Genomic DNA, 13,071 nt, shown 5'->3' on the forward strand with positions numbered 1-13,071 from the left:
TGTAGACCTATGTTAGAGATACTGCCTCCTGGAACTTGTTCTGTCTTTGCTAAGTCTATCTCATCTATGAAGACTATTTGTATTATTCTACACTGGTTACAAAAAACAGTGACAGAAGACCTTGGTGATAATCATAACATTTTAAAATGCACTTTGCATCTCTGGAATTCCTGTAGCCTGCTGTGATATACCTGATGTTGTCAAAAACAGGTTTTGGGCAAAATATTCTTCATAGGACACTGTAGATGTGTGTTTTCTCAGACATGCTCTATTTGTTGCAACATAGCAGATGCCAAAATCCAAAAGTAGAGCCAGAGGCCAAACAAAAATGACAATGTACGAATAATGGGTTCTTCAGCATTATCATTTGTCCATTCTCACTAGCACACCTTCCACTCCTGTATTCTGCACCTTCACACATCTAGCTGTAGAATTGATAAGCTGCTGCCCTGCATCAAAAAAGATTAACAATTCTGGAGATTCCCTGGTAGGTACAGTACTACCAAGACTGACTCAATGAAGGCAATTCACACAACAAAGACAAATTTCCATCGTGCTAGTGTGATCCTGAACTGTTCAAGCACTGTGGTCACACCACTGAAGACTCATCAGTACAAATGTAGAATTATCCTAACTGAAGTACCCACCTAACGCACAGTCCCATAAAAATCTTTGGTGTATGAAAAGCTACATGTCAGAAGTCATAATAGGAGCCATCAAAAAGTTACACAATAAAAAACCCAGCTTGTCAAAAGGACTCACATGTAGGCTGATCACCAAAAGTAGTAAGCCTTTTACAGCATGAGATTTCTGGCAACTGCAGCTAAGGATCACCAGAGCTACTACCTGGTTATCCTTACTCACAAACTACTCTGGATTCCTTACTCACAAATTGCTATACTCTCAGGTTTAGATCAGCAAGAGCTATCCAAACTCCATACTTACATCACCAAGAAAATTGCCATTCTTTATTAACCAATAGCTCCCCATCTCCTCTCAGTCTACATTCTGACCAATCCACCCTACACAAGACATTTTGAAAAGCAAGATCCTCTATATATTCTCACAGGACACAGTTTTGAAAAGCAGTAGAGCCTTTTGAAATCCACAGTTCAGTGCTGTACTTTGGGGAAAAGTCCTAAAGAAGCAGGGTCAAGGGGGTTCAACATCACATACAACTTCTCAGTCAGAAGTGCTTTTGCAGTAGCTAACAAAATAGGCATGCCTTCCAGGAAGGATTTGTTACTTGAGAGATTCAAGTAGTGATATAGCTCTATGATGCATCACTCTTATCGTAGGCAGCTGTTTGTTATTTGGTAAGGACAGATTTCATCTAGTCATCATTAATAGTCAAAGTAAAATACCAACTTGGATGATTAACCCACAGCATGGCACTTCTCTCCAGCTGCAACTCCTCCCTATTACAAGGACAGGTACAAATGACCTATTTTTGTTTAATTTTACGAGCTAATTATAGATTACAATAAAAGATTAAGCTGCTGGAACTGCCAAGTGCTGTGGTCCTGGGTGTTCTCTAGTGACAGACCCCGGGCTTGTCTACCTCTGGCCTGAACTCGATTTTTAGGCATAAAACTAATAAGATAGCAGGGACAAAAAAAAAAAAAAAAAAAAAAAAAAAAAGAAAAAAAGGCTGCTGTACAATGTTCCTGTCATCCCAGTTAAAAATACAGACTCAGAAAATGCCTGGCACTAATAACAGGAAATTGGCATTGCCAGTACAAAAGAGGACAATGAATCTCACTGCCAACCAGGAGTTGAAGTGTAAGACCAGAAACAGCAATTCCACCAGATAATCTGCCACAGAACCAAAAGCCTAAGCCAGCATCTTAGTTTGAATGTTTTATAGGTAAGTGAGGCAATCTACTTAAATGAAATCCTAGGTTTTAGACCAATTTAAATCTTATTTTGAAAAGCACGTCATAACTCAGTAATTTGCAAATTTTAGCAGCAGGTCATTATTTTCCCATATATTTTCAATCCACCTTTTCAGCATTTTAAAGTATCTTGTGTCGCACTAACATATCCCTTCCTTTGACTGGAATCTGACAAAGTCAGTCTCTGCTTCAAAGATGCAGTTGTTGCTGTTCTGTGTGTTAATGACAAACTCACTTTGAACCCATACCAATAAGTTTAATAAACCCTTAAAATAACTTTTGTTATCCAGTGAAATAGTAACACCCCAACATGCAACTAAACATATGCAATAATGCTGATGTTCATTAATACTTGATGTGCACTTTTAGCTTATTGTTTATTAAAACAGATTTTTGTAGTCCCATTTTTAATATAAATCATAACAGCAACTAAACAGTGTATAAATAACTGCTATCAGATACAAGAACAGGTAGAACCACATCATCATCATCTTTACCTCTTTAATTTTGTTCCTCTTCTCTCGGATATCTGGGTCTGCTGGTTCTCCACTGTTTATCCCTATAAGATTTGGCAAAGGAACAGGGGGCAGTGGCTTGCTGTCTTTCTTTTTCAACTCTTGCACTACTTTGTTCTTTTCTGTCTGAATCTCAGCTTGAATCTCATCACGTGATTTCTTCAATTTCTCCTTAGCCTCTTCCAGTGCCTTTTCATGATCTGCTCGGATCTTATTTCTCAGACGTTCCTCTTCTTCTCTAGAAACACAAATGTTAGTCAGCATCTTATTAATAAAAACCACACTGCTTATAAACAAAATGCAGCTTCAAAGCAGAAGCCACATCCAAGCTGCTTTACTCTAATTCTAATGACTCAGACAAGTTTACTTTATTATGTTTGTTCACAATCCTCCAGTCCTTTTGCCATGAACTCCAGAAGAACAGTGCACACACCAGCAACGTTATTGTGGAAAAATGTATCATTGGGTTTTATCTGTGAGCACCTTTGCTTGCCTACTCAAGAATTTGGAGACGAAAAGCCCTACATCCTGTACTTCAACTACAGATGTCTGCAGAGGCACATCTAGCAATCATTCAGTTTAAGAAACAAGATCAGAAGGGCTCTTCCTAGTCTTGCGCACAATAAATACATTGTACAACTTTTCAAGATCTGCAGTAACCACCATTTAAAAAAAAAGATTCACAGCCACTCCTTTTATTACCAATAAGTCGGGAGCTGCAAGAGCTGCAAACTCCACCACAGCATGTTTTGTCTTGAATTCAGAATTCATTGTTCCAATCAGTGTGTCCATAAACCTCACACATTAAACGCAGAGTTAATTATAAAGCTATTTAGGAACATAAGAGCTTTCAGTAAAGCAGGGTTTTGAAACTCACTGTCAACAAAACCGACATCATCTTGGTTCTAAAAGCACAATCTTCTTTCATGATCTTTAATGATCAGTAAAGATTTTGAGATTCACACGCAAAATGAAGCTTGCTGTTTTAAAGCCTGGGTTAAACAAGAGATGAAAATGGCTCATTCCAGTCTCAAAATATTTCAAGGCATCAGGAAGCTACACATCAGACTCTCAATATAAAATAACCTTTTCAAGCTTCTTTAAAATATCAAGTTGCTTAGTGACTAATGTAAGCCAGAATAGTTGTAGGGATTTAAAACAAGCACTAGTTAAAAAAAAACAAAAACAAAACAACCCACACTCCCTCTCAGTTCCTCCCCCAGGCAAAAATACTTTTTCCTCAAAAAGCATTAGGGAGGAGACAGTGGATAATGGAAAGAAAGGCAGTCAAGCAGTAAGCCATGTAATAAATATTAAGCTTAGCCTAGCTGCTTTTAGGAGGAACCACTTGACCCATATTGCATGGGGTTTTTTCCAGTATACTGACAACATACCAATGAGGAGAAACCACCATTTGATATGTGAGAATTAGACAAGTTCAGCTGGAAGGGACCCCCAGTGATCATCCAGACCAACTGCAATTAAAAGCCAATCCAAAAGTTTACAGGAAAAAAAAAAAAGAAACCCAAGATTGACAACTGTTAACAAACATTGTCAAATATTTTTAACAAATTTTGTAAGGAAAATATCCCAATTTATATTATATAATATATTCCTCATTTTGTTGTCAAAGTCTGTGGTGAACTGCTAACATTTCCAGAGACTGAAATCAATGTTAAGAAACTTGCTGGGCTGCTGTGTTGGAATGTTTGGGGATACGGACAGATCTTACTGAGCTTTGCAAGTATAGCAGAACTGGTTTTATTAATCTCACAGATCAAGATCATATAATGTCTTTTACAAGCACTGCTTCACCTTTACAAAAAGAAGGTCAAAGAACGAAGCTAATAATGAATAGCTTGCAGAGAGTTATGATACTATTGTATCAGAGCAATCCCACCAGACTGATTCATTTTGTGCAAGATTTATGACTTACAGTCTTCTGCCAAAGGAGAGCTGATTTTAAGTCAAAATGCAATAAATCAAGCTTTCAGTTCCAAATATTCACAGTTCAAACCCCCAGCGCACCAACCCTGAGTGCTATTCTCATGGACATGCAGTATATTTTTAAGGTAAAATTTATATACTCTTTTCTCCATTCTTTAGCTTGGGCTCAAAACCTCCGAGACTTTTAGACACACGTTTTATTCTCAAGTTGGCAAAATCTGGTATCACTTGTCGTCATTCAGAAACTGACTTCCCAGTTTACAGGCCAATGTGCTTAGCATGCAGGGGGAAAACCACAGTACTGCAACATAAATGGTCTCAGCAAAATGTGCTGTTACACAGAGTGTTTTATTAGCCCTTCCATCGTTCTGAAGTGCTATTAGGTTTGAATTTTAAGAGGCTGTAGCAGCATTATTACCTTTCAATATTTCAGTACTAGAAATACAATGGAACTTTTTAACAGATGGACTGACTGAAAGGCTTTGAAACTGAAGTTCCTCAGCCACTTTTCTCAACATGACCCACAGCACATCCACATTTCTCCCAAACAAAAAAAAAAAAAAAAAAAAAAGACTGCACTCCTCAACTTTGACTATCAAATTGAAACTCATTAATGTTGTTGAGCAGTAGCAGTGCTTCTCTCCCTCAACTGTAGAGCAAAGAAACAACTTTAAAATAGTGTTTTGTCACTTTGAAAGAGAGATAATACGAGTAATATTTAAGATAATTTTTACTTCTACTATGACTCACAGAAGAAAATAAACTTCCTTGTATTTTTGCAAAAGTTACACTCGCTGTGGCAGTAAAGTGCTCAATTCTGTAACAAAAGCAGCTGAAATTTCCTATCAAGCAAAAGATTTGAAACCATAAATGTGTAGTCTGGAAAGCTTTTCAAGACTAGCAGAGGGCTTTGCGCAAGATGCAGCTAAAGAGAATGAGAATGAGGTTGCCAGAATGAGACACATCATTCCCCAGAATCAAGAGGCAGCATGCTGTGCATGAGCCAAAGAGATGGCTTACAGAGGATGAGAAATATGAAGCATTGCTGAACATTAAAGAAATCAGAAATATTTCAGTGTGGGGATAATGTATTTTGGAGATACAGTTCTCATTTTCAAAACAGTTTCTGCAGGCAAGTGTCAGTCTTTACCTTCAGACCAGATCTACCATTTTGTTAATAAATATAGAAATTATTTCTCCAAAAGAAAGAATTTTTAGGAAAACAGGATAACAGCGTATCTCAGACCTTAAGAAAAATTAACTGAATTTGGAGGTGATGCTTTACAATGAGCGTGCTTTACTCATAAATAGAAAAGGGCTTGGTAAAACCCCTGGTTCACATGCATGTTCCCAAAAATACTAAAGAGATTAATTATGTACGAGTAGTTATAGTGAGTCTGACTCACTAAAATGATGTGCTTTGCACACCTTCAAGATAAGTGCAATGAATATTTTGCCTTTACCTTTTCTTTATATTTTCAGTCCCAGGTGCTGCATACAACAGTAATAATAAAAGCTCTATCACTCTGCCATCTTCATCTATTTCTAGATTCAAACTGCATGAAACAGCCATAAATTGGAAAACAAGTTTTCAGCTCATGTCTATTTACACTGCAGGATCCACTATAGAAACATACAAAAGCTGCCGACTTCTACAGCACTATAATACAATTAGAGTCATTAAGGAGATTTGAATGATAGTCTGTTCGCCTTCAGTCACTCAGCAGAACACGTAAGTATTTCAAGAAAATACACCGAGACTCAATAGAGATGAAAAACTCCAGCACTAACTGTACAACCAACTCCAAGTCTTCCAGGAAGTGACATTTTGAGACAAACATGAGAAAACAGTAAGATGAAGAGAAAGGTCAACAGGTATTTGAGGAAGTTTACAGGAGACTGTCCAAGAGCTTCTGCAGAAATATCCTCTGTGCAATTACCAGAGACAGCATGAACTACAAGAAATGTCATATTCTACATTCCAGCTGAAGACATATTTTATCAAATATATTCAAGTATATAGAATCATAGAATGGTTTGGGTTGGAAAGGACCTTAAGATCATCTCGTTCCAACCCCCTGCCATGGGCAGGGACACCTCCCACTAACCCATGTCACCCAAGGCTCTGTCCTTGAACAGACAGGGATGGAGCATTCACAACTTCCTTGGGCAACCCATTCCAGTGCCTCACCACCCTTACAGTAAAGAACTTCCTTATATCCAATCTAAACTTCCCCTGTTTAAGTTTGAACCCATCACCCCTTGTCCTATCACTACAGCCCCTAATGAAGAGGCCCTCTCCAGCATCCTCATAGGCCCCTTCAGATACTGGAAGGTTGCTATGAGGTCTCCATGCAGCCTTCTCTTCCACCTTCTGGGCTTAGCATGAGCAAGGGCTGAGAGTGCCAGCTCCCTGGTGGAAAAGCAGCACTTTACCTCTGGCAGGAAGGGCATTCCTGGTGAAAATGACTGCCTGCAAGTATGGAAAGGTGGGATCTTGTTACCCAGCGATGACAGAGCACGGTTCTGCCCAGATGCTGCCAAAAGGATTGCCTTCTTCCTAGGGGTTGCCTGAAGCCCCACAGTAAGACAACACTATCCATATTCTTGCCCTCATGGGAAGAACGCTGCCCTAGAGGCGGCCTTGGCAGCTCCACATCCCACCTCTCCCACTAGCCTATCCCCTTCACAAGATGGCGGATGCCGCCATCGCCTCAGAGCTGCTGCCCGCCACTCATGTTTCTTCTGAGTTCTTAAGCAACAAGAACTAAGAAAATAGTTCTGAAATACAGAATAAAATGCAGAATACTGAAAATACAGAATAAATAGAATTAGAAGATTGAAAATGTGTGAGCAGCTGACACCCCCCCAAGTCATAACCAAACACGAACAAGCTGCCCATCTAGCATAAGAAAGAGTCAGCAACAATTTAATACATGTAGATAGCACCACATTCAAATACTCAGAGCGAAAGAAAGGAGACCTCAGAAAGGATCCATCTAAAAATGTAAGATTGGAAAGAATCCCAGCATAAACACATATACCCAAATGTGTCAAACAGTTTCCCTATCCAACTACCCACCCCACCCCCGCTTCTAGGCAACATAAGCAAACTTAAAATATAGAGTGTTTTGAGCAAATCTTTAAAACCCCTTCCTAACAGAAAGCTGCTGCTTCCTTCTAGTGTCGTGTGTCCCCCCCTCCCCAGTTTACTCTGAAGTCTCAAGACAGAGAGGTTCAAGTACCAGGAAACAACAGCAGTAGCTACTTTAAAACAAGCAGTATTATTAAACAAATCTGCAATTAGACTCTCTTTTGCCAGCAGGAACCATAAATAGACTTAAATTAGAATCCAAAACTAGAAACACACTCAAGATTTTTTAAAACAATCCCTGTAAATAACCATTGCAGCTGCTTATGCAGAAGCACTAAGCACAAAACATTCCAAAGCTGTCTAAATGCCATTCAGAAAAGACCACAAATTATAATGCTTGATAACTAAATCACTAACCAAAACTTCATGTGCTTTAATCATGCACGCAGTAGCGAGCCTTATGAACTTAAAAGCTACTAAGGCTTCACTTGTCAGGATGATGATTTTTAACATAAGAGTCTCCTATCTGCCATGACACAGAGGGCTCTTTGGAAATAAATTACAAAAAAGTAAAACCATCAAAAAAATGCTTTCAGTTTACTTTGTGAGATTCAAGATCAAAAAAGGAAACAAAAATTAGCATGGAGACAAGAAAACTGGCCACCAGTAATTGCTCTCTTATATGAAAAAGCAAAGCATTTGGTCACTAGAGCAAAAGGACCCCCAGTTTATTATCATTTGGATTTTCAGCAGATAGACAGACAAGAACTGTTAAAGCACATAAATATTTGTGTAAGTCTGTCATCCAGAAATAAAGCCCTGTGTGGAAATTCTGAACTCTTACTCTTTTCTCAAATTTAATCTTCAACCGGAGGCTACTTTTAGAGACAGAGTGAAACAAAGACAGGCACTAATACTAAAAAAAACCCCAAACAAACAACCCAAACAACAAAATACACAATACCCCAAACAAACGGAGAGTCAGTGCCTAAAAACCATTTCACATGTGAACTACAAAAGTTGCTTTTCCCTCCAATCTTGCAGCATACACGATTTTATAACATCCACACATCACAATCCCATCATGCTCTCCTAGTACATGGAGTATACAACACAAGGACACTGGAGAAATACGCAATGCCCCTCACTGCCCAGAAAATAAACCCAAATTGCAAATTCCTTGAGTGGTTTCTTTCAGACAAAGGTGACAGTAGAATTTATTTCTAGGAAGTGGTTACATTTGCATATGACATGAGTACGGCTCCTTAAATACAAGGAATATGAGACTGAGTCCTCATTCCAAGTCCTCTTATCCCTCTTCAACCAGTATCAGAAGTTTTTCTCTTGCTGTCACACTTCCCTTGATCTTCTTCACATTCTTACTTCCTGCCTTCCTTTACTAGTACCAACTTAAGCTCTGCTAGCTTGCTTCCTTGGTCTTCTACAAAGGCATGGCTTCCAATTTGGATGCCAGCCCTCCTCACTTCCCATCATTAAACTTCTTTAGACCATGCTACAGAGGACAGAATTAACTTGCTGACACAGGCACTCTCTTTTACTTCTAAATGCACCCTCTTAAATTTCATGTAGACCTCCTCCAAACTAAACTTCCTTCCACCTCTGTGCAATAAATTATGTCCCTAACTGATCTCTTCTGCAGCAAAATCTTAGATCAAGACTCCCAGCCTTCAGTCACCTTCATCACTGCTTTCAAACTCTCATCTCTATGATGGAAATTCACAGATCATAGAATCATAAAATACCAGATTAGAAGGGACCTCAAGAATCATCTGGTCCAATGTTCCCAGGCAAAGCATGATCTAGACTAGATGTCCCAGCACTGTCCAGCCAAATCTTAGCAGTGTCCAGTGTTGGGAAATCCACCCCTTCCCTGGGGAGTTTATTCCAATGGCTGACTGCTCTCATTGTAAAAAATTTTCCTCTCGTGCCCAGCTGGAATCTCCCCAGGAGTAGCCCATGTCCATTACCCCATGTCTTTCCCCTTGTGACTCCATGTCTCCATCTTTTTTGTATCCAGTCTTTAAATACTGGAACATGGTAGTAAGGTCACCCCGAGCCTTCTTTTCTCAAGGCTGAACAAACACAGCGCTCTCAGCCTTTCCTCATCTGGCAGGCTTCCCAGTCCTTTGGTCACCTTTGTGGCCCTTTTCTGGATCATCTCAGCCTGTCCACATATTTTTTGTAGAGCGAGGACCAAAGCTGAACCCAATATTCCAAGTGTGGCCTGACCAGTGGTTTCACATCTGCTCTCTTGTCTAAACCAAAACCTCAGTCTCTTGACATTTCTTTGTAGCTGCAAGTCAACCTTCAAGCCGAATGAGCTGTGACTTACTGTTAATCTTCCTTCCACATCTTTTGTTCAGCAGTGGAAAATTCTCCATTGCCCAGACTGCCAGTGTCTGGGCACTCTTCCTATTTCTTAAAACCCGACTACACCTAAATTTCCCCACTCCGCTTCCATTTATTTTAAATGCAGGTTTTTTTAACTCATACAGCTAAAGGCCCTGAGATCTTATTCTGTTCACCCAACAATTCTGTTAGGATGACAGTCCACTTAAGTACTTGCATCTTTACCTTTCTCTTCTGTATTTTTTCTGCAAAATTTGTAATTCATTATATGTATTTTTCTAGGCACAACAGAAAGAAAACTGGCCACTTCTGGATGCGTAAACTAATGGATTTCCATGCTGATCATTGAAGGCCACTGCTGATTGCTACTTCTGTATCTGTGTCTACCCAATTGCTTTCCTTTGTCTTGTAATTGAGGCAGGATCTTTGGAAGCAACTCTGGAAGAAGGACAAACGAAACCCTTGGGGAATACATTTAGCAAGAATTTCAGAAGCAGAGACTGAATGGGCACAAAAAGTGCAAAAAGGGAGTGGAGAGTTGAAGTACATCCCTTACGCATGAAAAGCAAGTCATCTGTGAAACTGAAAGCAGAAAAAAATCCTTACTATTGCTAGGTATCTTTCATAAGGTTTTTTGAACACAGAGAGAATCTTCATAAATTATAACGCAGTAACACCCAATTAAATACTTCATTAGTAAAATACACTAACACATAAGACATCTCTCACTTTCTTTCATAATGATAATAAAAAGTACAAAACATGCCTTTCAGTTAAGAAAAAAACAGTACAGATTCCATTACCCTATGTGGAATAACCCAGACTGGTTTGGGTTGGAAGGGGTCTTAAAGATCATCCGGTTCCAACCCCCTGCCACAGGCAGAAATACGCATAACATTCGAATTAATAATAATAATAATGCTGCAGGCAAGAGGTCATCCTTTGGGAATTATTTGCTTCCTATGTTATGAATGTTAATACGATAAGAATTGAAGAATTGGGAAAATTTATCTTGAGATTCTGTCAAGTGCTGTGACCATAAGCAAAGGTTCCTCACCCATCTTCAGCAGCCATGTAATTCCAAATATCAACATAAAAAAAGAAGGAGGGAGCCAAGCTCAAGACAGTGGCTCTCTTGGGACCTGAAAGCACTGTTGTAGCTGGTAAAGTCAGCTTAAGTTTTATTACTGAAGAAAAGTAGATGTGTTTTTTTATATATATATATATAATTATATATATATATATATAATTATATATATATATATATATATATATATTAGCAGCCAGGCATCTGTCAGCACTAAGAGGTGTCACTAGACACTAGATAAGCATTTTCAGCTTACATGAAATTTCCCAGTTTTGTAGTTACATAATATTAGCCAAAAAGGACTTTTTAGAAGAATCAGATCAACTATCTCAGGAAGAAATATGATAATTTTTTTAAGACTACAACAGCAGTGAATGCAGCTTTCATTACTGAGGAACAAATAAATGCTATAAATTACATCTAACACTTTACAGAAGTTTTCAACTACATGTAATCAAACTCATTCAGTTTTTAGTGTCTTAATGACATTTGGGTAGAAAAGCACTTTGTTAGGAAAAGTGATAGAATCATAGAATCATAGAATAGTTAGGGTTGGAAAGGACCTTGAGATCATTTAGTTCCAACCCCCCTGACATGGGCAGGGACACCTCACACTAAACCATGCCACCCAAGGCTCTGTCCAAACTGGCCTTGAACACCGCCAGGAATGGAGCATTCACAGCCTCCCTGGGCAACCCATTCCAGTGCCTCACCACCCTCTCAGTAAAGAATTTCTTCCTTATATCCAATCTAAACTTCCCCTGTTTAAGTTTGAACCTGTTACCCCTTGTCCTGTCACTACAGTCCCTGATGGATAGTCCATCCCCAGCATCCTTGTAGGTCCCCTTCAGATACTGGAAGGATGCTATGAGGTCTCCACGCAGCCTTCTCTTCTCCAGGCTGAACAGCCCCAACTTTCTCAGCCTGTCTCCATACGGGAGGTGCTCCAGGCCCCTGATCATCCTTGTGGCCCTCCTCTGGACTTGTTCCAACAGTTCCATGTCCTTTTTATGTTGAGGACACCAGAACTGCACACAATACTCCAAGTGAGGTCTTCTCATGAGAGCAGAGTAGAGGGCCAGGATCACCTCCTTCGACCTGCTGGTCACACTCCTTTTGATGCAGCCCAGGATACAGTTGGCTTTCTGGGCTGCGAGCGCACACTGAAGCCGGCTCATGTTCATTTTTTCATCAACCAACAGCCCCAAGTCCTTCTCTGCAGGGCTGCTCTCAATCTCTTCTCTGCCCAACCTATAGCTGTGCCTCGGACTGCTCTGACCCAGGTGTAGGACCTTACACTTGGCATGGTTAAACTTCACCAGGTTGGCATCAGCCCACCTCACAAGCGTGTCGAGGTCCCTCTGGATGGCATCCCTTCCCTCCGGCGTATCAACCGAACGACACAGCTTGGTGTCATCGGCAAACTTGCTGAGGGCACACTCAATCCCACTGTCCATGTCACCAACAAAGATGTTGAACAAGACCGGTCCCAACACCCATCCCTGAGGGACACTGCTCGCTACTGGTCTCCAGCCAGACATAGAGCCATTGACCACAACTCTTTGCGTGCGGCCATACAGCCAGTTCTTTACCCACCGAGTGGTCCACCCATCAAATTGATGTCTCTCCAATTTAGAGACAAGGACGTCATGTGGGACAGTGTCGAACGCTTTGCACAAGTCCAGGTAGATGACGTCAACTGCTCTGCCCCTGTCCGTCAGTTTCGTAGCCCCATCATAGAAGGCCACCAAATTGGTCAGGCAGGATTTCCCCTTAGTGAAGCCATGCTTGCTGTCACCAGCCACCTCCTTGTCTTTCATGTGCCTTAGCATGTCTTCCAGGAGAATCTGTTCCAAGAGTTTGCCAGGCACAGAGGTGAGACTGACTGGTCTGTAGTTCCCCGGGTCATCCATTTTCCCCTTCTTGAAAATGGGGGTTATATTTCCCTTTTTCCAGTCATCGGGAACTTCACCTGACTGCCAAGATTTTTCAAATATGATGGCCAGTGGCTCAGCAACTTCATTCGCCAGCTCCTTTAGGACCCACGGATGGATTTCATCAGGTCCCATGGACTTGTGTACATTTAGGTTTTTAAGATGGTCTCAAACCAGATCCTCTCCTACAGTGGGCCTAGGGTCCTCATTCTCACAGTCCCTGCGTTCG

At 40.4% G+C, this 13,071-nt stretch overlaps 1 protein-coding gene across 2 annotated transcripts in view; it reads right to left on the reverse strand.

The window, feature by feature from the left end:
• MAN1A2 (mannosidase alpha class 1A member 2) overlaps positions 1 to 13,071 on the reverse strand; it is a 138,126-nt gene that overhangs the window by 101,831 nt on the left and 23,224 nt on the right. For both annotated transcript variants that reach the window (XR_013956361.1, XM_080612219.1), the window contains exon 2: positions 2,393 to 2,648. Coding sequence is in view for 1 of the 2 variants with exons in the window: in XM_080612219.1 (XP_080468345.1) it covers positions 2,393 to 2,648 (256 nt within the window). In the remaining variant the exon portion in view is untranslated. The remainder of the gene's footprint in view (positions 1 to 2,392; positions 2,649 to 13,071) is intronic.

The sequence above is a fragment of the Psittacula echo genome (assembly GCF_963264785.1).
Source record: "Psittacula echo genome assembly, chromosome: 3".
Taxonomy (NCBI): Eukaryota; Metazoa; Chordata; class Aves; order Psittaciformes; family Psittacidae; genus Psittacula; species Psittacula echo.